General features: G+C 41.1%; 1 protein-coding gene across 4 annotated transcripts in view; it reads left to right on the forward strand.

Annotated features, from left to right (window-relative positions):
• Positions 1 to 27,619, forward strand: part of RARB (retinoic acid receptor beta) — a 206,695-nt gene that overhangs the window by 154,842 nt on the left and 24,234 nt on the right. For all 4 annotated transcript variants that reach the window (XM_059846447.1, XM_059846456.1, XM_059846464.1 and 1 more), the window contains one exon: positions 6,304 to 6,445. In XM_059846447.1, the coding sequence (XP_059702430.1) occupies positions 6,304 to 6,445 (142 nt within the window). The remainder of the gene's footprint in view (positions 1 to 6,303; positions 6,446 to 27,619) is intronic.

Consider the following 27,619-nt stretch of genomic DNA (forward strand, 5'->3'; position numbering starts at 1 on the left):
TGGGATATTTCCAACTTTTCCATTTGTGTAACAACAACGAAAAGATAATAGACCTTTTTTGCCCATAGTGGATTGCTCTTAAATCCAGAGGTCTGTATTTCCATATGCAAGATGTAGGATGACAGCCGCTTATTTTTATTGAATTTTGAGTTCTTGTTGATTAAAAAGAATTAAATTCACTGCCACACTAGTTTCAAGAGCAAATTTAGGCTTCTTTGGCCATAGAATCTTGGAGCTGCTCTTAATCTGCAGAATTAATGGCTAGACAAGCAGAAGTGTGGATGGCAAGCTGGAAATACCAGCAATGACAGACAAAGCCAGAGCCCTTCCCAGGGCGGGCTGGTGCTGAGTTCCTTCACCACAGGCTGGTTGGCATTTCTAGGTGCTCTCTACCAGCTATTGAAATTTGTTTTTGCAAAGACCTTCCTGTCCTGCCCTGACATACATTATCAGCACAATTTCCCTACTTTCTGGCAGTGAGCCTTTTTTTACTTATTGTTGTAGCTGCTTCCATTTTGTGCCAGCAGTCGTTTCCAGCCACTATGTCAGACAATTAATTTGTTTATTCTGCAAGCCGTGACTTCCAAAGTGTGATAGACAGTGCAGACATCCTGGAAAAGTGCTGTGCAACTGGGAATAAGCTCATTTGAGTTTCCTTTTAGATAGCTGCTTTGGTAGTTTTCGTTACTTGTGGGGTCTCCTGTTCTGGCTGCAGCCATTTTGCAGTGTGTTTTGTCTGTATGGTATCACTGAACAGCATATGCTGGGTTGTAGATCTTTTGTAAGCCTTTCTATGCAACTCTAGTTGCAGGTTTGCATGTTACCTAGGCCTGCCAGAGTAAATATTCATGATTAACAACTAAAAATTGCATGTCTTTGCCCCAGCTTGACTGTTGAGCCTACCAGGATTTGGTGAGGCAGGAGTTTTTTGTTCCCTGCCACTAGTTGTTAAAAATACTGCAAACTGCATTTAGTTCATGCATGTACCTGAGCAATTCCCTGGTCACAGAAAAAAGCAGTTCTGTGCAGATCCCATCACTGAGAGATACCTTAAATGTCTGTTGATACTCCAGAGAGAGCAGGAATGGGAGCTTTACCTTCTCTAAATATATTTTACAGGGTTAGCAAGGATAGAGGGTAACTTAAATTATTAAAATAGAGAGATTGAAAAGAAGCCATACATCACAAACATTTCTTTTGTAAGAAGTGCACATATTTGCCCAGCCCCTATTTCAGAATAAAGCAAAGTGCAGAGGTCTCAGGTGTGTGGTGGGCTGGATTTTCTTTTCAGCTGCTACTGGTATTTATCTTTCCTCTCAGAGCTCAGTCAGAGTTTATAAATGACTGATAAACTGTACCATGGAAAAGTCCTTCCTACTCCTTTGGTTTTTTTACCATAAAGTAGCAATATGCTTCACTCGGAAGCTTATTTTGCAAATTTACCAAAGAATGGCCTCTAAATCTGCAGGAGTCATAGCTGGCTGCCTGTATTTGGGGGTAATCAAAGCTGAACCAGATGAACTGAGCAGGCTGTTCAAACAGATTGAACTTGCAATAGCCCTTCTCTGCTGATTACCCTGTCCCTGGCTTGCAGTGCAAGTTTTCAGCTTGCAAGCCCACTATGCCTGCAAATAGGACTTGGCATGCCCTGTGCTGGCAAAATATTTTTAAGATGTTGTTATCAAATGATCCATCTCTTCATGCATGTGCATAACTTGATCACTAAATCATCTGCCCTGCCAAAATCAACTGGACAGAGAAGGAGAGGGAGTTGTATAGATTCCCTATCAAATATGTAAGGGTAGCAGTTCATGCTGACAAATCCATAAGACTTCATAAGTTTAAACACTTAACTTTGTCTTGAAGGCTCATCCTTAATGAGGTCCTTTGTATTCAGACAGCCAGTGGCATAACAGCATTCAAAATATTACTGCAATAGTTCATATTCTTTGTGTGCACTCTGTTCTTTACTGAGCTCTCAAAGTTTGACTAATTCACAGGCACCTGCTGCAAAAGTAAGTGGTGAATGGGATGAGGTGGTTTCTTCAGAGTTGAGTTGAGGTTGGATTGATTAAATAGATTATTTACTTCTGTGCAATAGACCTAGGAAACCGGGTTTGTTTGCTGCTTGATACATACGGTTTCACATATCACTCTCTGCTTTCAGTGCAGCAGGTAAGATATCAACACAATTAAAAGTGAAAAATAATCTGTCTGCTCTGCCACTGGTGGATGCTCAGGGAACACACGCTGATACAATAGATTTCTGAATAATTTATACTCAGCATTTTTTCCTTGTGCTCGGTAAATGAGGATGCCTAATGTGGCATGGTCAGAGTGATACTCTATCTGTCATCCATTAAGATAACAAGATTGGTGGGCCTGGGAGGAACGTGGCATGATACACAGAAAAGATGAGATTAAAAATTGAAGTGTTGGTCTAAAATGTTCTCTGTAAAGGATGCTGATGAAAGCAGCTCAGAAAAACAGAATTAATTCAAAAGTGTGATTTCCACAAAGCTTTGTCTTGTCTAAAATAAAAACACAAGATACATGTTCCTTTCAAAAGCTATGGATAAAAGGAATATTGGAGTAAATCACTGTTCCTGATAGGCCTTCAGTAGCTTCCGCTCCTTTAAATTCAAGTACTTTGTAGGTGCTATCAGAAACAGTTATGTATGACAGTAATGCTTTATGTCTCACAGAATGTTTTTTTTTTTATATTCATAAGCCTTTTTAAATTACAAAGAAAAAATAATTTGTGATTGTTTTTGGCACTGGAGTGTCTCATCTCTCATCACAGGGTATTAATTTGGATGGGATGCTAAAATATTTGCATAAAACATTTTAATATGTTAATATTCAGTCAAACAGATTCATTTTGAGGTGATTGAATTACAGTTGCTAGTATATTGTTTTCCAAGAGCCAATAGGCACTAGTAGTTGATTAATTTATAAGCAGTGGTGGTTTACAGTCTCTGAAGTTTTTGACAACTTCTTAGCATCAGGTCACATTTGGATTTTCTTGGTTTTTGAAGAAACTGTTGGGATTGTGAGATCAGGTGGGAGTCATTTGACAGAAAGCACTTGGAGGAAAACTTAGGCTTGCTTCTAACTTCAGTATTTTTAGTGAAAAGGCCACAGTTATTATACCTGTACTATTTGGAACCCAGCCTTGAAAGGGTTTAAATGTGCTTTTCTGTTTAACTGGGCAGCATGCACCTACTCTGCCATCTCTGTGTCCTGCACAGTTTTCTTTCACTGCAGAGCTGCAGTTGGGGTCCAAATCCCTGCAGAGAGAAAGATAGGACACTGTTTTTCAGCTCAGACTCAGGAAGTATCTCTGAGCATGGCCCTGCTTGCAGTGCTGCGTGGCTGCACCACACCAGGCTTCTGGAGGCGTGTGAGGAAACTGAGCCCCCAGTGCCCAGCAAATGGTGCTCCTCACCCACCAGTGCCTGAGCTCCTGTCCCGGCTTGGTTTGGGGTTTGTATGCAAAGATAATTATAATCTTAGTGCCTGTCCCAAGGAAAATTTAAAAATTGAATCTTTTTGATAATGTATTGCTGAGCTTTTAAAATGAGTTTGTCACAAATGTTACAAGGAATGGTATCCCAATGCTGACTTTGAGAAGAATACTTCTGAGTGGGCACCAATACATTGTTGAGAATAATGTCCTTAGCTTTGACCAGGACTACATTAAACCCTTTTTTCCCCTGAATATTTTGTGTAAACAAGTTTATTTTTATTTATGTTCCATGATTAATTCCAGGAAGAAAATCAGATACAGTTCTTAAAAAGTAATTTGTCAAACAGCAGTCAAAGCTTCCACAGTTAGTATCTATCTTCCTCTATATCTTACACTCTGTGGAGGACATTGCCTGGGTAGGTTAGGCTGATGAGGAAACTGTCTTCATGTCAGTCTGGAGATCTGCTTTTTCCAAATTTGTTCTTCTTAAGCCTTTTTTATTAGTAATGAGTTCATGAATGCTTTATACTTGCTGTCTGCAGATGGATCGCATTTTTCAGCTGCATTGTGTGGTCACGTTTGTCTGCTAAGGACTTAGGCAGCCTCCTCTGCTTTCCTTCCTGATGGGCTGTAATTAAACCCTGGCTTATAAGGATGCACACCCTGCAGCTATATATCAGAGCAACTGATCAGTAGATGCAATTAGCTACTGGTTAGATTTTGGTAGAGTAGAGATGTATTTGGAGAAGACTGTCTCTTCTTTTCCCAGTATTGGGTGACTTAGCTCATTTGGGCCCTATCAGCCTGGTGGTAGGAGAGTAATGCTATTGGTGGCTGTGGGTGTTAAATCACCTGCAGCAGCACTGGATTAGGCTGGGTGGCTGCCATAGAAGTTACTAGTTTTGGCTTGTGCTGTGTCTTTCCAGCTAGAAAGTGATGACCAAATAAGCTATAGAGAGACAGCACAGCTCACATTTTCTACCTGTTGAATTAAACCAATAGATGCCATAGATGCCTCACTGTTGTTGTTAGCCATATCAGCAATTACCCCAGAGCCAGGCATCCCAGGGGAATATCAAAGCAAGAAATGAGTGAATATTGCCATAAATTTTCTTTTTGGCAAGTAAACAATCGTAGAAACGCTTGCCATACTTGCCATTGCAACAATTCAAGCAGTGTTAATGATCAGAAGTGTAGAATATAAAATAGCAGTGTTTATTGATAACTTGAAAGGTTTTAATTATCAAAACAAATAGCTTTAAATTCTTCTTCTGGGTCCAGTAGCTTAAGGAAAAGATGTGGAGAGTTTTTATTTGCCACTTGATGGTAGTAATAAATATCTCCTAAATCAGAGGAGCTAACCTCAGGACAAGGCTTGCCTGTGCAAGAGCTGCAGAAAACTTTTGCCAGGGGTTACGTGATTAAGGAGGTATTTTTCAGTTCTGAGTGAATCTGAGGTATTTTCATAACATTAGCATCTATAGCACGTTGGTTGTGCAAGGAATTTATGACCAGCCCTTACTGCCTGCCCTACCACTCCCTGATCAAATAGCCAGAAAGTCTCTCAGTCAGCTCTGAACGATGGGAGTTTTGTCTTTTGAGCTGCACACGTATCTCAGTGAGCACTTTGAGGAGAGCCAATTTTATAGCTTACCATGATTGCATCTTTAGACAAATGCATTGTGGGCACAGAGCTATCATCTGTGGCATCAAGTTTACAGCTTCCCTGCAGGGTGTAAACATGTGGCTGGTTGAAGAGTTTTAACCTCTGAAGCCCTCCAACAAATATTAAATTGCTAACTATTCTTCCATAATGTTGTGATGCTGACTGAAATTTGACTGTGGTGCTCGCTGAAACCATTTTCAAAATCTGAGTGAGAAGGTTAAATAGTGCTGTCAAATTTCCAAATGTCTGTTGCAGAAATACTTTTCCTGAATATCTGTGGCTTGAGCTCTAAAATGCTTAAAGTAATCTGCCTTTTTTTTTCTTCTTTATTACATGATATTATCTAAAGCTTGGGGTTTAGTGAAATTAACTTGGGTTTTGCCTTTTTTCTGTGCCACCTAACCTTACCATTTATGGCTATTTTTCTCTTTTTCACTTGTTGAATGAGGATTTCAGTTAAATGGTGTTCCTTAAGTATAAACCAGACCTCTAGGTTTCTTTAATTTCTGTGTAAGATCATTGTAATTACTTGATTATTTTCACAGCTGTGTCTGAGTAAGAAAAAAAGTGCTGTAATTGGCAACTTTTACAAGTTCACAACTCAATAACCTGATACTGGAACTCTTCCACCTGCAGAAGCCTCATTAATTGCTGTAGGAGTTTCAGCAGTTAAGAGACCTGAGATTCGGATTATTTCTCTTTGGAGGTGCAGCCTTCAAAATAGAGAGTCTCTGCAGTAACCAAAATAGATGGGACCTTCAGGCTGAGTGAGTCTGTTTGTTATTGGATGAGTGTCTGACTTCCAAGTGGATCTGTTAGGAAGGCTGTTGTTTACCCAACTCATTACTTACATTCATAAGCTCAAACAATTTTTAGTTGAGCTTTTTTGTAAAATCTAGGACTTCATTTCCTGAATGCTCTTACTAGTTCTAGCTTTGTTTATTTTGGCCTTAGGTTGCATTAGATAATTAGTTTTTATTTAGGAGATGAGTCTTATGTTGCAACAAACAGTACTAAATTATAGTAAGACTGAGTCTTTAAAAATACCATACTCCAGCCATAATTTTGAATTAGTTTTGTTACTTTAAAGCAACATTTGTGCCTGTCTCTATGGTTTACAGAAAACTCAGAAGCTTACTTGATTTTTTTTTTTTTTTCTTGATTCCAGGGCTTTTTCCGCAGGAGTATCCAGAAGAACATGGTTTACACATGTCACAGAGATAAAAACTGTGTTATCAATAAAGTTACCAGAAATCGCTGCCAGTACTGCAGACTACAGAAGTGCTTTGAAGTGGGAATGTCCAAAGAATGTAAGTTGTCTCAGAAACAATTTATTGTTTGTCATATCCTGCATATATGTGGCAGTCCTAAGGGAAAAATATTATTATGCAATTATGTAATTGAAGCCAGTATCTGCACTCATATGGAGGAAAAGGAGTATGAATTTGGTACTCAACTTTAGACCTGCATTTACAGACTTCTGAGTCCTTAACACTGCAGCCTAAAAGCTGTGTGTTCTTACTGCCTGGACCCTCTCTGAAAGGTGAAATGAGCCGGCAAATGCTCTTCTCTAAACCTGCAAAGCCAGTAAACCTGACTATGCAAAACACACCAAAGCCCCAAAGGATTTTCCTCTTCCTTCTTTTCTAGAAATCCCTGGTTCACCCTTTAGATTAACATTTTAAAATATTTATGTAGAAATATGTGATATTCTCTTTTTCCAGTTTATTGATATCCCCATCAAGACTGAAAATATAGCTAAAAATGCCTTTTTCAGATCCCATGGGGTAATGCTTCTCTCAACTTTCTCATTTTTGATTGGATTGATTGCAGTAGCACAAAAGTCTCTGGTGTAGGGATCTGTTCGATTGTTGAGGGTTTTTACCTCTATCAGCGATGTTCCTGGTGTCAGTAGGTCAATACCAGTAATAACCACTACAGAAATTTGCAGTGTGTGCATAAGAGAGGACAGGAAATTGCCCAACCAGTTCTTAACTTTAATTCACCCAAAAGAGTTTCTTGGAGAGAGTTTAAGATCACAGGAAAAGAAAAATTGATGATGATGAGGCATTTATGTCTGAACTGTGATTTAAACTGGTTCTCATCTTCAGCGTTTTACATCTCTGAATTGTGTGGGGCATCCCAGTAGTTCCCTTCTCTGTACTTGGTCAGGTGCTAGAGGTCCTAAAGTTATATTTGTCCCTCCTCACTGTATGCCATTTCTCTCTCCCACCCTCTCTTTCCTCTCAAAGAAAGAGTGCTGAGTAGTGGAGAAAGAACCAGATACATCCTTTGGACCACTGTGCTGTGTTTCCAGCTCCTTTTCATGGGAATGTGAAGTTCTGGTTATTGGAAAGTTTCAAGCTACTGAGGGAGGAGGTCTTAGGATTTCCATTAATTCACTGTCTGTGTTGGGTTTTCTAGGTTTTCTAGTTTTCTTGTGTGCCTGAAGTGCACTTTTCTATACTTAGGTGTAGATCTGTTGGAGTGGAGACTATGATGGGAGTAAAGGAGAAGGTAGGCTAAAATGCAAAGATATAAGATTGAATGAAGAGGATTTTATTGATAGCTATTTCACTGCATATGAAGTGCACATGAAGCTGGGTTTTTTTCCATAAAACAGTATGATGTAGTTTGGAAGAGAAGAAAAAGCACTTTTCTCACCTGAAGGCTTGTTGGTCTTGAGTTCCTAAGTACTTTATTGCTGACGTGAAACAGTAATCTTATTAAATGCTGTAACGTCACATCGGAGTAGGTTTTGGAAGTATCAGCAGTATTTCTAGCATGTTAACCAAAGTTACTTTGGATAAACTAGAAAAGACTTACTGCCTTTTAGGTGATGGATTGTTTTTTCCCATAGGATAGCTGGAGCTTTGCCGACAGGAATTAAGGTTTTGCTCTGCCTGTTTTCTGGGGTGAACTAAGTGAAATTGCCCTTTAGCAGTTGCCTTTATCTCAAAATTCTACAGGCACTGAAAGGGGGATAACAGGTTGGAGGGGGAACAGAGGATCCTGGAGAGAAGTGAGGGATGTCCTCTGGCTGCATTTCTGTAGAAGGCATTTGCAAGGGAACAGAGAAATTATTTTAAATGTCATCAGTTTGAATGCAGTGTGTCTCGTCTTCTGGGTTTAAGAACTAAGTCTGAAGTGATTCTGTGTTATCCCTTCATAAACAGGAGCTTTTCATCTCGTAAGAGATTTGAGAAACTATTTTCTTATCTGACCTCCTTTCATACATATCTCTAGGTTTTAACTCCATTTCTTTAGAAGTTTATGTAAACAAAGGCACATCTGTCATTCGGGTTTTTCTTTTTCCCCCTGTGCATTATTCACTTTTTTTTTTTTGTCTTCTTACAGTTGTTATCTTGTAATGTGAAAGCCATGAACAAAGGACAGAAAAAAGTATCAGAGAAATCTCACAGGGAAATAAGCCTACAATGCTCAAACCAGTCCTAGTTGGGGAAAGTAATCATAATGGCACCTGCAAATAGGAACCCCAAGGTCTCTTCCCAGGAGCTAAGGAGGAGTAGATACTGGTTTTCAGTATACAGAGTAATCTGTGCTTAGAAGCTGCAGTCCTGTGTTTATTTGTTCTGTCTTTAAAGGGCATGCAAAAGTACCTGCATATGCAGCTCCCTTTGAGCTTAATGAGTGTTCCTCACAAACATCAGAGGAGAGATGGGAACTAGGTGCACAGCCAGAGTGATAAGTAGAAGTTTAAGAATGGGGGTACAGTGTTTGAAAGAGAAGAGATACTGAGCTGTTCTTGTATGCTTTTATCTTGTTTCAGAGAATGAAGTGAGATGATAAAGGAATGCAGCAAATTTGCATTTCTTTATAGGTTGTTTTGTTCCTGTAGGGGGAAAAAAGCTATCTTCGACCCCATTTTACTCCCCAGATCTGATCAAGAGAGGTCAATAACTACACTACCTCCAGGGCAGAAGTGGAGCTATTTGCCTTGTGATAATATCTGCAAGACCTGCTGAAACTGGATCCCACTAGTGTAGGGACCCTCTTTCATTGTGTAGTCCCTGTTGCAAAACGTTTGTGCTCCAGATAGGCAAGACAAAAAGTGTGAGGGGAAACAACTTAGTGATGACTGCCTTATCATCCTACAACAGGACAAAACACAGCTTGAAATAAAACCCTGCTGTCTTTAATCAGATACCCTTCCTTCAGAAACTCCAGAGCTTTGTCCCCGAAACCTGAGCTGCAGCTCCTGGTTCAGGGCCTGGAGCCAGTCCCTCCACCAGCACCGCATCAGGTTTGGGCATTGTTCCATGGCTGTCCCACCTCAGCTCATGTAGGAGAGCTTAGGGCAGTGTAGGTGCAGCTGGGGCTCTGGACCCCACTCCAACCACTTCTGTCCTTCGTGGCCTCCCAGTCTGTTCGGTGTTTTTAATCACCGCATAGAGACAAATGGTGAGCACGCAAGATTATTTTCTTGCTGCCGCTGAAGTGAGAAGGCTGCTAAGGCTGACAGTGGCTCATTATGTGATGGAGAGCCTTAGGAAACTAACCTCTGCCCTTCTATTACGTGATCTCTAGGCTGCCGTTGAAGCCCCATCCTCGGCGTGACCCCAGGTGCCCGTCAGCATCTCGCTGTTGCCTGGATGCGGGCCCTGGGTGCTCAGGAGCTGCCGAGGGTCACACGTTGCCTCCTGCAATTAAGGGAGCATGCAGGAAGCTGGGCAAACCTCTCCCACAAGAATGCACTCTTTCAAGCAGGATGCAGCAACAGTTACTTTGTAAGGTGAAGCCTTCTCATAAAGAGAGCCCAAACTGGATTTTTTTGTAGGGTATAAGGGGGAAGAAAATAGAGCTCCTTTCTGCCACAACTGCCCAACTTAGCCCAGCAGCTCTTCAACTTCCATCCTTTTTCATAAACTGTGTAGGCTGCAGGGACTGTCACTGTACTTGATGATCTTTGGGGTCCCCTCAGACACAACCCGGCCCACGTACTAGGGTGTGATGCAGAGAAGCCCTCTTTATACTGGCATAAATCTTGTCTGCAGTGAGCTCTAATAGAGCAAAATTATATTTATAAAGGCACAGAATTGTTCCAGATTACTTCAGTGCACTGAAGCAATGTTCAGATTTGCAAATCTCCTTACAATTAACCTCTCTGGAGGAAGGGAAGGAGGAAGGGAGGGATTGCAGGGAAATTATCATGAAGAAGAGAGAATCTGGTTTCTGTGCTCTGTATTTGTTGGGGATTTTTTAACTTGCCCAGAAATGTCTGTTACTCTTTGTCACAGACTTGAGTCTTATAATATTTAAATGTTCATGCTTCTTGGAACATGTGATTACATTCTGCTACTGAACAATAGAGTGAATGGATTTACTTATTTTCATTCTAGTTGAAATTGGCAAGCAGGAAACATCAACTTGAGGAACTGTCATGTTTGTATTTTTTATTTCTCTTTAATTTTTTCAGTCTCCTTAATGAAGCACGATTCCATCTGCAGTGAGTGGCTAAGTGGAGGGCTAGTCTGCATAGTTGCATTTGAGAAGTTCATGCAGATTTCACTGATGTAATTTTAAAGTGAACTAATTAGAATGCATGCAATCTTTATTTAGCTGTTAGTCAAAACTGAACTAGGGTTGTTTTATTCTTTTTAGCCAGCAGGAAGCACTGGATTTAGGAATTGTTTCTGCTTTGCTACAGGCTAGATTTTTAACTGGATGCCTAAATACCACAGAGTGGCTGGGGGCTTTTTCAAAAATTCCAGAGTAGTTGCCTTGCCTGTTAACTTGCTTTCTCGAGAGGCAGGAGCTAAATATCAGAGTAGAAATCACAAACCCCTGAATTCTGTTCTGGGACTAATTCCTCTCTCTAAACTCTACAAGCTGATTATTCTGTCTTTCCTGTCTTGAGAGAGAAAAAATCCATCTTTTCATAGGGGCTGGGAGACCTTGTATTGTAAGCGCTTTGAAAGTAGAAAGATGTAAACTGTGAAAATACCAATTAAATTAAGAATTGGAGAATATAGTTAGTGGGGAAGCTATGCCCAAGCCATAGAGATCACATATTTTTAATTTTGTTTTTTAAGGACGGATTGTTTTGCAGATTTTTTTCAGTTGCTAATCAGATAGGAAATCTTGTAATTTTTTTTTTTTTAACAGGCTGAAAAATTGGCAACTTTTAAAAGTTAATGCCAAACTCTCAATATCACTAATGGGGAAATTGTTTTAAGATGACAGCAAAGCTAGTGGGGAAAGGTCTTCCCTGCAAAAAAAACCACAGTTCTCTAGTGTCAGCCTGTGCTCTGCCAGTGATAATGCACACTTTGTTAAGCTGGGTGGCTGAAAATGATCTACATACAATTAAAATTCTCTTGTAGAGAACTGGGTTCTACTTGTTGTGCATTGTTTCCCGTGGTTAAACAAACATCTCTTGCTTTTCATATCATTTTTTTTGTCTTCAAAGAAGCAGATCTGCTTTTCCTTTCTCCTTTTGGGGTCTGCTTCTTCTGTGTTTTAGCCTTTACCCCTGATTTTGCATAGCTTTCACTTGCCAGCTTTAATGTTTAAAGGAGCAACTTAGATTGAATGTTATTATCCATAATTTACTCTATGTTCTGTGAAGATGGTTATGTAATAGCAGTAATTGCATCAACTCACCTAATGAGCTTTCCCTCCAGTGCCATGTACAGCAGATTAATAGCCCATGAATTCATTTGCAGCTCGTTGTGTTTCAGAAAAGTATTTCAGTCAGCAATTAATAAACTGCTAAAGAAAATAACATAAAAAATGATTTTTTTTATTATGTTAACTCTCCAGCTGAACAATTTATTGGCACCTTTCATGATGTGGCTAAGTAAATTCTCTCCTAATTCCTCAAGCAGAGTGTGATTAGTGAACCCTGCTCAGCTCAAGACTGTCTGGTAATTAGTCTGATCTTTATATCCTAAAATGTTAGGGAAAAGTAAGAATAGCATCCTAATGTTCTCTTTTTCTTCTATTCCTTGCCTTCCAGGCATTATGCAAATAGCTGTAACTTTAAACTGCAGCATGCTCGTGCTGCAAATTTTTTTTCCCCCTTCCTTGCATAGAAACCCCATAATTGTGTAAGCTAAGAATTGAAGAGCTCGGCCAATAAACAACCCCTGGCACTGCTTCCGCACTGCTTGTTGTGGGCTGCAGTGTCCCATACCTCCCAAGTGGTGGGACACAGCCCGAAGCAGGGACCCGAGAAAGGTCACGGGGTGCTGCTGCCCTGAGGAAGGTAAACCAGGGGTCAGATGCCACTGGAGAGGGAGATGCCAGGAGAAAGGCATGGAGAGGGAAGAGAGAACAGGGGAAGTCCTGTGTTTTGCAGTGTAAAAGTGGATGAGGTGATTGAACCCAACAGGAGAAAAGCAGCAGTGAAATGCCAGGGATGCAACCACCTTTGCTGTGAAAATGTCTGGGGAAAGGGGAAGAAACTGCTGCATGTGGGCAAATTTGCTAGGCTGCTCTAGAATTACTATTTCTGTGCTTTTTGTTTTGGTTGGTGCTAGTGTTTGGGGATTTTTTTAAATTGAAGATCAAGTTTTTCATGTTTTACATAATTTCTTTTTCAAAAGAAATTATTATCTTCCTGCCACTACCATCCCTACTCTCCCAGTCCAAAAGAAGCGCTTGGATTGTCTTCAAAAGTAGTAAAATATATATTTTCAAATATTTTCCCTCATTTTGGGCTCTTGGGGACTGAGTAAGCATAAAGGGAATTCCTTCAATAAGCTCATACAGAGATTGATTACATGTCCTCAGCTGGAAGTTACATTAAGACTTATTCACTAAGGTATAGCTACCGTTGTGAACTTTTCAACACTCTCTGCTGTCTCTATGACAACACAGATCCTGGCAGAAGTTACCAGGGCTTGTGCGCTCTCTGCAGCCTTAGTCTGCATCCATCAATCCTAGTCCTTGACGACTGTAAATGTGTGCCTTTCTTACGTTTTTGCGTAACAAGGTGTTTTATTAAATTTGTGACACTTCTAAAGTTATTACACTAATCATTGGTACTGCCGTACACAACCATGCTCTAATAGAGATGTGCTTTAGGAAAGGACTTTCTGAAAGGCTCTCAGTCTTGTCCTGTGGAAGATATTCAGCTGAGTGGCACAGAGCCCTTGTACAAGTAACTTTTCTTTCCTTACAGGTGAACTTAAGGTAGCTAGAACCTGGGAAAAGCATAATGCACACCCAGTCTAATTTCTGCTTAGATCTGCAGTACACTCCAGAGAAGTGCTCGCTACTGTTCAGTGCTCTAGCAAAGTCCACAGACCTTGCTGAAGACATCCTTACTTTAAAGGAGCCCATAGTGTGTCTGTTAGTGCTTGCAGCTCAGGTTTCTGTGGCAGTCCTGCCATGTGCCACCTTCTGCAGAGATCCTTCTCTAGAGATGGGCCTTTTTCTTGAGAACAGTTGGCATTGACACAGGTCTTAATTTTCGTTTTACACTTTTGGGGTGTTTTAGGAATCATCAGATGCTTTCTTTTCCATCAGTTTCCCAGTAAAAGGCATTTTGGGCAAGTATCTCTTACAAAATCACTTCTCAACATAGATCTTGTTCTCTGTCTGGCCTTTTCCTGTTGTTTCTCATCCCCTGCTTTGGTTTATAGCATTATTTCAAATTGTATGTGTAAAGACACTGGTTCTATGCATATGTGTTGCCATTGCAGGTTGCCTTTGCCTCTTCTGTAAGAGCAAATGGGAAACCTGGAGGTAGCCAGTCCCTACCCAGTCCTTGCTCTCCTAAGAATGATGCTGAGGCCACATTTGCTTTGTCATGCGGACATAACTGCTGAGACCCCAATCCCATGACCTCAAAAGCTTTGTTTCAGAGCTTCCATTCTTCCTTTATGCACTCAGTTCACTGCCTCGTATTCCTCATTCGGATCATTTTGTTGTTTGGGGACGCGGGGCATCTTTGCATCTCTCTTTCTAATTGCCATTGTGCCGTGTGGCTTGCACTTTCTTTTGGCCCTTGTGGATTCTCTGGTATCTTTTTTCTCCCTTTCCGCCCCCCCCCCTATTTTTTTTTTTTTTTTTTATTTTGGGATGTTGAATCCGAAGGATGGAGAAATGTCAATGAGATAAATATCAGTCTGGGAACGAGCAAATTGCCAGTGTTCTGGGCCTTGAAGCTAAACATGGGTTATTTGGTTGTCAGGCCAACCTGAAAATGTTATCTACAGTAGCCAAGGTTCATGAGAAATGCAGTAAATTGTTCCCAAGAGTTCTGGGAAGTCTGAACTGCAGCAACCCGAATGTTCCTGAAGGACTCTCTATCAAAGGAGAGGCGTATTTGGTCCTTCTCCTCAGAAGAAACAAATGGGAGAGTGTGTATATCTTCCTGCTGGTTTATATCCACAAACTTTTGTATTCCTAGTGATCGCTTTACTGGAGACAGTCTCGCACAGGGTAGGTGCCTCTGCAAAACACCAAGAAGAAAAGCTTTCATGGGCCTCTCTGCGGAGAGCAGCTCCCGTGCTGACGGTGTGGAAGATGGAAAGCAGGCACTCAGAAACCAGTAAGCGCTCAAAGATGCTTTAGGAAGATCTCTCCATAAGTAGAGGAGGCCATGGATTTCCCTCTGCTGCTGTCAGGCTCTCACGGCTTGCTTTCATCTGCTGGATGAATTGTTAGAGCAGAGGGAGTTTTCCACTGCCGTGCCTGCGATAAGCCGGCTGACACGTTGCAGCTCCTCCTGCTGCGATGCTGGCCCTAGGACTGTGCTCTAAAAATAGCCTCGATTTGTTTTTAGTTTGACTTTGTATCACATGCTTGTTTTAAAATACATCGGAACAGTTAATTTCCAGTTCTTCAGCGCTCATGTGGAAAGCGTAAAGGATTTTGTAAAGTAGATGGTGTAAAAGGAGTAGAAATAGCACCCTTTCTATCCAAACTTAAATAACACTCAGCTGCCAATTCTATAAAAGGAAAAAGAAAGATCATAAGGTGTTAGAATTTTTAATGTCCTCTAGCCCAAAATGAACAGAAATGGTTTTGCCCCATCTTATTTTACTCCAGTACTTGTTTGCACGCTTGCCTGTTTCTGAAAGCTCTTAAATGTTTAAATCTAGGTCTCATGAAAAGCCTGTCAATCAGACAACAGCTCTGAAACCTGACTTCTACAAGTTGTAGCTTAAAGCCCTACAGGCGGTGCCTGTGGCTGATCGGCATTTAATGAGCTGTGGGATCGTTTCTCAGTGCCATGCATCCATAACCAGTTGCTTGTTGTTGATATAAACAAATTTGGTAAGTAAATGTGAGGAAATTGTCTGACTTTGGAGACATTTACCTGAATTTCAGCGTTAAAGCTAAGTGGAATTCTTCCTTTCCCCTGGCAAAAAGTGCAACAGAAAGCAAACATGCTTTTAGTTGGATTACAGGCATGGTTAGTCATCTGACAGACAGTTTTAATGGAGTCAGAAAGACATGCTGGGGAAACATGCTGACCTACTTTTCCTTCTTTCTTTCTTTCTTTTTCTTCAAACTTCGAAGCAAGTGAAATGTTAATTTTAAAACTCTCCTTAAAGTTAGACTTTGGTGTAGGAGCTCACTTTGTAATTTAATTTATTTACACTTCTGTTTAGGGTATGATAGATTGTTTTGGTAACTGAATTTCATCAGGTTGTTTTTGTTAGGAAATTGGGTTACATCTGAGAAATCCATATTCTTCCCCCTTTGCAGGACAAAGCAATCAGCTTCAAGTTAATGAATGATTTAAGTCCAATCCTCTGAGGGAAGACTTTACAAACCATTGAAAATAACAGACTAACAAAGCCTATTACATTTTTATCATTTTCAATTCATTACATTTTTAAACATTTGCTGTCTTTAAACTTGGGGGAAGAAGGACTACTGGCAGATAGCGTGATGCATTTTTTACTTTTTTTTTTTGCTATGTTAAGGAGGTTGATGCTCCACCTAAGTATTTTCTTGGAGGCAGAACTTGGGAAGTATTTGAACCTGGGAAGCTCTTTACAGTAAAACTTGAGAGCTTGGGGGGAAAAAAAGCCTTAAATTAAACAGAAAAACTTAGCAGTGAGGATGGATTAAAACATCGCAGAGATACTAAATTGAATGATACTGGGTGATAAAGGAAAGTGTTTAGAAATGTCGTGGACCACCTCACTCCTTCAGCAGTGGGTACATGCACAATTTGTCATATGGCTGAGGGGTGCCAGGTCCCTGGCAGAGAGCTGAGCTCCATTCACTTTGCAAGTGGGTTTGGTGGAGATGTCACTGCACAGTTGAAGAAGCGGGAGAGGACATCATTCCTTGACACTCTGGTCGATCCAGGGACACTTTTCACCTGTTCTGTCTCCTCCTGTTTCCATCATTAACAGGTTTTCTGCTGTCACTCAGCCCTGGTGCAATGGGTGCTGCTGCAAATCCTTTGCTTCCTCCCATCTCTCCTTGTTCTTAATTCCCAACAAGCTGATTTACAGTGGGCATCATGGAAATAGTAATACAATGGAAAAGAGACAGAAAAAATTAAAATTGCCAGAAGTCCTGAAGTTTATGGGGAGTTTTACATTTCACAGAATCCACAAGTTACATGTACTCTTATGAAGTGCAGTCATTTTATATACTGTGTACTTCTAGAGAATGTTTCAGTGGCAAAGATTGAGATCAAATTTTCATTGTTCTAAAAATGAAGTATGAGATGTTGGCTAATACATGAGAGTTTCTTCTCTATCTCAAGAAGGCTGATAGTGGCTGACCTGGTATTGCACAGGTCTTAGTCATTTTGTAAGCTGGAGACACCAGTAGAGGAGGCATCAGCCCAGGAGGACAAATCAGCAGTAAGTGAATGTCCTTACGCACTGAACTGCTGCACCTCACATGTTCAGCATCCCTCACTGCACCATAGCTGTGCTTCACGCAAGGACTATCTTTCCTGTGTCTTTCTTGCCATTGCACTTCTTCTAGGTGAGTTGTGACATGGTATGTTTTGATTCTAGTGGAGACACAACTGGGAAAACACACTCAAAAAAGCATCACATCTAAAATTTCATTCAAGAATGAATGATTTTTTTTTTCTGATACAGGAAAGTTGTTATTGTTGGATGAGCTTGAATTGCTCAATTGACAGTACCAGGCTGCTTCTTTTGGTCAGGGAGCTTTCGTGTTTCCAATTAGGAGTCTTGTGAAGTTTGGTGAAGAGGTCCAGAGCTCAGTGTGTGTTTGGTCTTGTAGTCTACATTGTACTGGGCTGCACCATCTGGTTATCCCATCAAGTGGCTCCAGGATCAAACCCAAGTGATCCAGAGCCCTGGAACAAGTGACTGTTAGTTCATAAGAGCCTGTTGACAGCACTTTTTTACAAGAAAGATGTTTGATTTTCCCTTTCAGTAATTTAGAAGAGAAGCTCAATGCATACTTTCCCCCCTGCCCCTTCTTTGGATGCCTCTTCAGGTGAACACTGCTATTAAATCAGAACATCCAGAAAATAATTTTAAATGGAAAAGGAATGAAAATAAAAAAAACCACAATAAATAGAAGTAAGAGGATAGTTGTTACTAAGAAAAAGAAGCCCTATTGTGTTCAAACCTCTCTCATAACACAGGGAAAAGTAAACAGGGCCAGAGGAGAATAAGCATAAATATTTTATTCCTTTAGTTCTGAAGAAGGCTTAAATCCTGTTTGTCCTCAAAAGAGAGTCAAAGCCTTTTCTTGGCAACTTTTCCTGTTGTTTTCTGAGTCAGCTACAGCTATTTCACATGTTTATTAGGAACATTATTCCTACTAGAACTTAGGCATTGTAAGGTATAACATACATAAACTACACAGACATATCAGCTGCCACTCATAGGGTATGCAATATAAACCCATGATGTTTGGTGTCTTTCTTGGCTGGGGGAGTGAGGCAGGGAGATAACCCTATGGTAAAGGGGCCTTGCACTAATGGAGGAGGAATATTTACAAATATTTCCTAGAAACCAGGGTGTGGGAAAAATGAGGCAATTAAGAGGAATCACTAGATACCCTGTCTTAACAGTTTATTATATATATTTTTAATGAGTATTTAATCCCTAATGCTGTGTGATGGATTAGAAAAGAGGGGACTCGGGCCTCTTTCTGTGCATACTTTTATGTTTCCCCTTCATTGAACATTTTCTCTGGGCAAATTGTTTAACTTGAGCTGGTTGGAGGTGTTCCAGCACAAAAGAGATTTGCTGAAAATAACATTGGGTTGAATCCCAAAATGAAGAGTTGTCTGTTGTGTTCAAATTTGCAGAATCTCAGGATGAGTTACAAGGGGGGCCGGGAAGGAGCCTTGTCTGTTCCTGTCCTCCATGTTGCACATCCCAGGCCCTGGGGCACTTGGCTGTACTGTGTCTACCATGCAGCCTGGTGCTCTGGGCAGTTCTGCAGCTGGATGGGCAGGTGTATGTTCATCAGCTTTTTTAGGAACTGAATAAACCTCTGCATTTGGAAATCTTGAGGTTTTAGCCCATGCTTCCCATGGGGGTTGTTACCCTAGAGCAATATCCTGTGGACCTCATAGAAGCCCTTCTGTTAGTGCATCTTTCATCTTGCACTTGCCACAGTCTTGGAGAAGACCACCCTAGCTGTACACAGGCACCCAACCTGTGTGCAATGAGTTCAGGGCCCAATCCCACACTGGTGATAGATGTGAAAGATTCACCATCAGCATCAATGAGAGAGTACGGGGTTAGCAGCCACCTGTGATGCCAGATGATCCATGCTGGGTAGTCTCTTCTAGTGACAACTGGGGACCACCACTCTCATTTAGTTAAGGACCAGCTGTGTGTCGAATTCAGTCTCCTTGCCCAGCCCTTGGCTTCCCTTTCAGATGTCATCTCATGTCCAAGTTGCATCCTTTGTTTTCATGGAGAAGTCTGGGAAAACTAGGTCAGTTTATCCAAGTAGAAATTATTATTCTATTGAGTTAACTCTGTGTTGACCTGCTGCCTATTTGCCTTCTCAAAATGAAGTCCCTTGTGTGCACTGAATCTTGCCCTGGAAGTTGCAGAGCCCTCAGTAATCACTTTGATTTCAAATCAAAAATAAAAGGACTGCTTTTCTTAGTGTCTTTATATTTCCTGGAAACAAGTGTCTGTTTGCTTTGTTTCTTGTGTGATCACTACATCAGGCTGGTCTGGTGTGCTGTGAAAGCACTTAATGTAAAAAGGTTATGTGCTGGCTTTTCTGGGGATATTTTAAAGATCTTATGGAGAAATCAGGATTTGATTCTGCTTGACCCTGACTGACAGAATTAAGCTCTTTAAGCCAGTTCTGTAGTTACTAGCATGCCTTCTTTTAAAAATAATCTGGTCCACTTACTCCTGCTATTTCAGAACTTCAGTCCCAGACAAGAAAGCTTTTTTTCCTTTTTTTTTTCTTTTTCTTTTTTTCTTTTTATGAAAGAATATTTGGAATGTATTTTTAAAGAACTTCTTTGGCATTGTACATGAAAGATAGAATATATCAAAATAGACAGTCTGATAATTAGGTGCAGGCTGGTGGAGTGATTCATGTCATAATGTGAATGCTGAAACAGCTGAGGTTGCTGCAGGTGTGCTAAGGGAATTCAACCCTGTAATGCTGTGATGCTTTTGCCTCTACATAAAGCAGGAGTACAGATGTCTGGAGAGCCTGCACTAATAGATGAGAAGCAGTATTTTTGCATGTGAATTATGGATGGAGCAGTATTTATTAAAGGCAAAAACAAGGGCCTTTGTCTCCCAGGTACCTTTTGTTTTGAAGAGTCGCACTAAAGCCTGCTGCTGTCCCAGGAACTGAGATCCCAGAAGTGAGCTGGGGCTTCAGCTGCTGCCTGTTAAGCCTGGCTGGAGCTCAGAGCTGTTATGCCATGCATGGGCAGAAAGGGATCCAAAGAAAAGCCTGGGAGGCAAAGGCCTTTAAAGTGCCTCAGCTGGTGGGTGTAGCGCTTCGGGGTGGGCAGTGAGATGCTGAAGCTGAAAGTGAATAAACTTGTTTACCTGTGGCAGGAGACAGCTTCAGCAGGGCTTTCCTGGAGACTGCTGGCTGGCTTGGCATGGCTTTCCTGAAATCCTGAAATGGAAAGAAAAAAAACTCCCCTGACTTCACTCCTTGCTTTCTCCTTAGTTTACAGTTGGTGAAAACAGGACTATGTAATCTTCAAAAAAAATGCCCCACCCCAACAACAAATCTGCAGATTGTTTATTCCAATTGCTCAGCTTTTGGGAAGGGAAAGGATGTAAATAATATACTAAAATGCAGTGAGATGCAACAATGTTGTTTGGGCATGTTACTTTCCTGTTTGATGAAGCTTTTTTTTGAAGTATTATGGCAAAACAGCTTTAACAACACACACTGTTCTTTAAAAAAATCAAACCCACCTGCTGTCCAAGCCCCCTGGCCAGTGCAGATCTATGCCCACCAGCTGTGTTGGACTGTGCATCAGTGTGAGGCTTAAACAGACAATTTTTTCTGGCTGATCTAGCAGGGCTTCTGGTCCACCTGGCTAAATGATACTGTTCTCTTCTCCTGCTGCTTCCGCTAGCCAGGAGGGTAAGCTTGAGTAGGGCGGCTGAGCGTGGTTGTGGGGTGCACAGTCTTTCCCCCCTGCCCTCCACTTTGGGTGCCAATCCTTGCACCTTGAGAGATGGAAATAACCTCCCAATTGCAATTCTATTTTATTTTGTTTTAGTAGTAGGAGTATGAACAAGTTTTTGCATTTAGGAAGGAATGTGTGTAAGCTCGTAATGGTGTGTTTTCCACATTTGCTTCGGAGGAATAGGTAAATAGATTCTGAGCTATTTCTCTGCTTTTATTGTCCCTGGCCTAGTGGGAGGCCAGGGCTGCAAGCTGCCGAGGCTGTAAGGCAGACAAGCGCTGTGATTCAAGACTGCAGCTCCCTTTCTTCAAACATGCCGGGAACAACTGTTCCCGCGCCTCCATGAGCTCAATTTACGGTTGCGGGAGGCGATGTGTTCCCCGCGCCTGACGAAGCACCCGCGCACGCAAAGCCTCTGCAGACGTGTTGTCAGTTGGCAGCTCTCTCGCTAGATGCACCTTTACACAATTGCACAAGCCACCAGGAGGTACAAATGTGAAATTCAGCCTTGGGGGCAAAACAAAGAAATGAAACTTAGGTATGAATGCGGTGTTATCCATCTGCGGATACAGATATTAGACCTGATCTCCCACCACGCTACTGTAGTTTTACACTAATAGGACTCTGCTGCGATTGGTGAAGTAGCACCACTGCAAGACAAAAACAGCAGTGGGGATAAGTTGGGACTGTTATTTTTAATTCTGGTAAATAATGTAGAGAGTGAACCTTGTTTGGGGAAAACCAGCCTGTGTTCACTGCGTGAAACTGCCCATAATAAAAGGGAGAAATGCAGTGACACACTGTCTTGGTATTGCTCCTGAACTTCTCTTCTTACTTCTGGGGAGCCATTGCCCTGAGTCCTTTGTGTTCGTGTGCAAGCAAAGGGAAGGGGTCTTCCAGCTCACCTCCTTCTTTTGGTAGCCTTTCCGTATGCTGTCCCATAAAGTCAGTTTTATCATGCATGACCAGAATTTGTCCTGTAGCTTGGACTCATTCATTACATTGAATAAATGTGCTTATCATGGAAAGTTATTTTGTGGAAGGAGTCCGTTGATGGCATTGTCAGGAAAGAGGTTGCAATTTGTGATGATAGGTAGCTTGCTAGTCAAGTAAAAAGTAAGTCATGTTCTTTTCCTCAGTGTATGTCAGGATAAGAAATAAAATAGCTGTGGCAGGTTGAAGCATGAAGTGTTACAGGCTGGCAGTGGGCAGGGATAGTGTGCAGTGTCTGGTCTTAGCTTACAGCCATGCACTTCCTTGGCCATCAGTGGTCCTGGATAATGCCCAGCAAATTGAAATGAGGACTTTGAATAACCCCAGCATCTCCCAGTTGCGAGGCATCATACTACCATAACTGTCTCCTAAGAGAAATTAATGTAATATCTGTAGATAAGTAGACTGATTTACCTTTTGATGACCCTAGAGAGAAAGGTCAGATTCAGGATAGTTTTGCTCATAATCGGTTATCCATAAAGAGTTAGTGTACCAGGCTTCAAGATTGTAGCTCAAAAGGGCAGTAGCTTTGAGAAGGTAGCTTGAAAGGGCACCTCAACAGCTGAAATCAGATGAGACAGATTTAATGGCCTCTCAGTAATTTCTGACTGAAAGTTCAGAGTTTGAAATTTAGGGATTTTTTTCTTCACCCAGCCTGTGGTAAAAGAAATGCACTATAGCCTAATAGAAATTTATTTTCAGGCTGAGTATTTAGAAGAGGTTTTCAACTGCTGCGTATACATTCGGTCACTTCAGCTGTAAGGAAGAGAAAGAATAATCACTTTGTGTTTGTGGTCCTGTGTATTTTTAGCTGATGTGTTAAGACACTGCAATTCCAGAAAAGCTGTCCTCCATTTCCCCAGAGTATTTTGATTTAACCATCTGCATGCAGAATTTTATCTAGACTGCCACAGAAGTTAGTAGTAAATCCACTGGGGTCTTGGCAGCCAAAACAGTAGATAGTAAGCACAGTGCTTTGCTTCCCTGAGGGTTTTCGTTTCATGGGGATTCTGCCACAGGCTGGCACTTCTCAGTGGGTTACCTGCAAAAGCCCTGTAAATTTAGGGAACCACCCCAGAGCGAGTGATTGATTCCCAAAGCTCCTTCCCATTCCTGCACTGTGCAGGGACGGGAAAGACTGGCAATACCCAATGGGTGATGCAATTACTTGCAAACCTGTTGCAAGCGGCATGGTAGATCTTAATAAAAATCATAGGTTTTATGTTGAGAGTAAGGAAGTGACTGATTTCATGCAGAATACTGAGAGAGATGGGGCATGACTGGAGTGAGGAGGGAATGACAAGTGTAGTTTAATTTAACAGCTGCACAAAATGCACAGGAACATTGCAAGACCTGCATGTGGAGATACTTCATCTCACATATGGGAATTTCTGGCTATATTAAGTAACTCAAGGTGATGCCTTTGTGAAATACAGATGGAAACATACCAGTGAGTAAATTTTGTCTGAGTCAATGAGTATGGCTAGGCTATTTCCATGGCTGATATGTTGGTGGGTCTTCACAGGAAATATTAGTGATTTATTCTGCCTGAAATTGTTAATGCTAACAACTTTCAATAGCTGTTTAAGCATCTGCTACTTAGAGTGTGTGGATTATCCTATTTCACACTGGCAATTAGTTGATGATATTAAAGCACTTTGAAAATGGAAATCACAGGGCAAATGCTATTTAAACAGTTCATCATTTAATGTATAATCCCATGTCTCCAGCTACTTTGATTGTAATATGTAGGAAGATGGTAAGGGAGACCAAGGAGTCTGCTTTCATTTCAAGCCCTAGTAGAGGTGCTGTGCCCTGTCTGTCCTGCCTCTGACTCAGCTGCTCCTCATCCTCTACCTGCCCACACCCATGTGTTGCAAAACACATTTTCTTCTGGGTTTTTTTTTTTCTCCCACTTGTTTACTGTCTTTCTATTTTTGCAACTTCTTCGTTTCTCATTTGTTCTTAGGACCTGTTTGGGGAGTATTCCATTTGTATTTCTGGAGTCCTGATTTTTATTCTTTGTGCAGTTAGTACTCTGTTTGGCATGTTCTGCAGACCTTGAACCACTCCCAAAAAACTATAGTAAATATAAAGCTAGGCATTAGTTGGTATATTCATACACTTGGAAACAGCTTATGAGATTCGGGGTGTGGGAGGAGTTTGGTTGGTTTTTTGAGGTTTATTTAGTTGCTTTGATTTTTTTTTTTTGTCCTCTCCTTCTGCAACGTTCAAGACAAATGTGCCAGCAGAAGCATTTGGTTTCCTTCAGGAGTGATTTTGGGTCTCGGATTGGAAATTCTAGGTATCCCAAGTAAGATAGCTGCTGATTTTGCCTCTGGATGTCTTAAAATTAAAAAAAAAAAAAATTAACAATTTTTTTTAAAAGATAGTGCAATAATATAAAATTTTAAATAAATAAGCAAAAGAATACCAAAAGCTACCTTTCAGCTAATTTCAAGGGGTATTTTTCTCAGCCTGTTGTTTTGCATTGGCTTTTCAGTTTTGGTCCTACATCTGATTTCAGATGCTATGGGTTTTTTTAAAGGACTAGAAACTCCTTTTCTTTTGCTCATTCCGCTTACTAATATTTCAGGGATGTGACAACAGCAGGTGCCAAATTTCACATCTAAAATAAAATTGTTCAGACTGATGAGAATCCTTGAAACCACAGGTGAAGTTTCAGGCCAGTTAAATAAAGCTGTAGAGCATCCATTTGTATCATTCATTCATATAATGGAACCTGTTCTTATAACTCAGCTCTGATATATTAACCCCGCAGTTATCCTCACACATAAATGGGAGATGTGTTGCTTTCGTCAGGATATAACCATATAAATCCCCTGTGCATGAATGGAAAAATAGAGGCCCTAAGGCTATAGGTATCAAAGGTCTCCCCTATACTTACAATAGCCTAATAAGGTTATTTTGAAGGCATAGGTAATTACTCACAGGCTCCCTATAGCCAGTGATTCATTGTTCACTACTGAAACATTTCTAAATGAATTATGTTTTAAACAAGCAAATCCTTGGCCTTCTCTTTTATGGGAGGAAAAAGAAAATGGGAGGGACACAAAATTCCACCATTTTCTGTGTTAAGTAAAGTACACTGCTTGCTAGTTAAAAGGTCCCTGGTATTTGTAGCAGTTTAAATGTACTGCCATGCTTCTTGCTGTTTGGAATGCCTATTTCTGAATTTCACATTTTGATAAAAATATTATCGTTGTCATTAAACTGATATTTAGAAAAGACTGGATACTAGAGCTCAGTGCAATGAATAAAACAGTTGGAGTTAACTATCCCTGGGGATAGAATCAATCACTGTTGTAGAAGAGGGTGACATTTAAAAAAGAAACTCAGAAGAAAATGTCATGCTTAAAAAATTAGATTTAAACGCACTAGCTCCTGATTGATTTTTATTGCACTCACATGGATACACTGATTGATTATCAGCCTTACAAATGTTTAGTACCTTTCTCACTTCTCTAATAATCAGAATAATCTAATTTACAATGTCATTTAAGTTACCATATTCAAGGTTATAATAGATCATATTTCTAATAAAACATAGCAATTATGTAATGAATAATACAAAGCTGCAAGGCAGAGTTCAAATTTACCTTCCTCAAAAAAAAAAAAAAAAAAAAAGATAAAAAAATACCAGGAGTGGCTGGAAGGGCCAGTGTACGTGAAGGCAGGAGACAGGACGATGTCTTCTGGATGTGTGGTGTGTTCCCCTGTGGTTGAACTGAGGTTCCTGGCGCGTTGGCTGGGGCGGGTTTGCCATAGCTGAATGTTATTTCTCAATAGGAAACCCTGGGCGGGCTCGAAATCTGTAATGGATGTGCTTGCTCTGTGCCTGGGGAAAAATGATAGCGTGCCAGGTGCTTATGAAATGTCTTCCATGATTGTTTCTCTGTGCTCCCTGTTAATTTTGATATGTTGTCTGCAGAGAGATGCTATCTCACTTAATTTGAGATGTTTTCTTCTGGCGATTGTTATCCAACAGCTGACATGGTTGATTTCTCAGAATCAGCTACAAAATATGCAGGTTTTGATGTGTTTTGGTTTTGTAAGCCCCTTACACAACTGTGTACTTGCTATTTGCTTTGTCCATTAGAAATGAGAGTTTTGTGCTTGAAATGGGCTTTGTCTCCAATCATTCTCCATATGTCAAAGCCAACTTTTGGCATGGAAGTTTGTTTCAAAATAGTTTCCTGGCTTTTTTTAAGACTGAGCTGTTTTGCCTAAAAGAAAACATTATTTCATCTGGAAATCACGACCTAGGAAACCGATCTATTTATAACTACCTGGCATTCTGCATGTTTGGCTTGCAATTGCACTGCCGTTAATGTGAACAGGAGTCACACCATCCTGAATTGATGGCTTGTCAGTTTGTCGAGTGTGATTTTGATGCTTTTGAGGTTATTGTTTTGTTCCTTTACGTGTCTTGGTGATAGGAAACGCAAACTCCTTGAGTTCCCTCATCTTTGTGCTTTATTCCACCAGTTCTCAGGCCTGGAATTTGCCTAGGATGTGCAGCTGGGCGTTGCTTTGGACAATGGGGTCAGACCGCCCAGTTCAGCAGCAGCAGCAGCAGGGTTGCTAAGGCTCCCCTGATTTGAAATTTTCCAAGGTGACTGTTGGGAAAGACACCCTTATGGACTGCCATTCCATACCATTTAACACAGTTTGTTGAAGAGTAATGTGTGGTTTATGTTGGGACTTTAACCTGATGGTGCACGCTTGGCATTGGTAGTGGGTAAGCGTTTTGTTTATTTGACTGAACTTGGCCACAGCTGCTAACTTGTGCCAGAATTAGAATTTTTTTAGCAGCTGCCTCTGGAGCTGCAGAAGCAAGAGCTGTGGAGGAGCTGTGCAAGGTTTGTGGGTTTCCACCCTAGCACACAGCTTGGTGCTGCTGGATTTCCCAGCTGCAGTGCTGGGGATTGGCCCCACGGCCACGTGTGGCATCATCGGCCTGGTGATGGGAGCCCAGGTGTTCAGACAGGGAGAGGTGGCTTCCCAAGGAGCAGGAGGACAGGCAGGACAGTGAGCCTCTGCCCAGAAAGGAGAACTGGCAGCTCTGCAGCGTTCCTACCTCAGTTCACCTCTCACTTCTCTTCTCATTGGGTTTTACAAACAAAAGGCGTCTTTTTGCAGACCGACCTGGTGCCCAGCACTGTGCAATTACTGACTTGCTCTGTGTGCTTTATGGTGCTTTTGAGGTTTGTTAGCTTAGCAAGTAACTTCCAAAATATTTGGGGACAAGAGAAGTGTGGTTTTACAGGAATGTGAACTGACTGGAAGCACTAGTAGTTGTTGCTACAGGAACAAAACCAGCTAACTAGTACACAGAGCTCTTCAAAGGTCATGGGGATCTCCAAGAGGCAAAACTGCAGTGATAGCATTTCAAATCATGAATTTATAGCTGATTAATCATTTTAATGCATGAAAGGAGCTGTCTGTGAATCTTCTGGACATCTGGGGAAGCGCAGGTTGTGCAAGTAGTAGGAAAAAATGCATTGTGAATGGCAAGTTCTTCTCTCTTGGACATGTTTGTCCACCTTTGACAAATGGATGTACAAATATTCACTATTCAGTGATTTTACCTGATTGTCTAGTAACTGTCTAAATCTCATGGGCTGGATCCCAGCTTGTCCTTAGCCAAACAGTGTCTAAGTTTGGTGGACCTGAGGGGTTTGTGTTTAAGACTGGACGATTCCCTGCATTAGGACATGCTTGAAATGACTCCACTCAGGCAGGAGAATTGCTGCAAGGTTACTAAATGAGAGCACTGGGGTTCTCCAAGAGAAGCTGTTTGTGTCTTCTCTGTACTTAGTTCCATCTACAGCAGGCCCTGCTTTCCTTGAAGAATGCATCTCACCCTCATGCAATTTTTGTGCCCTGTCCATCACTTTGAGCA

The sequence above is a fragment of the Haemorhous mexicanus genome, chromosome 1, assembly GCF_027477595.1.
Source record: "Haemorhous mexicanus isolate bHaeMex1 chromosome 1, bHaeMex1.pri, whole genome shotgun sequence".
Lineage (NCBI taxonomy): Eukaryota > Metazoa > Chordata > Aves > Passeriformes > Fringillidae > Haemorhous > Haemorhous mexicanus.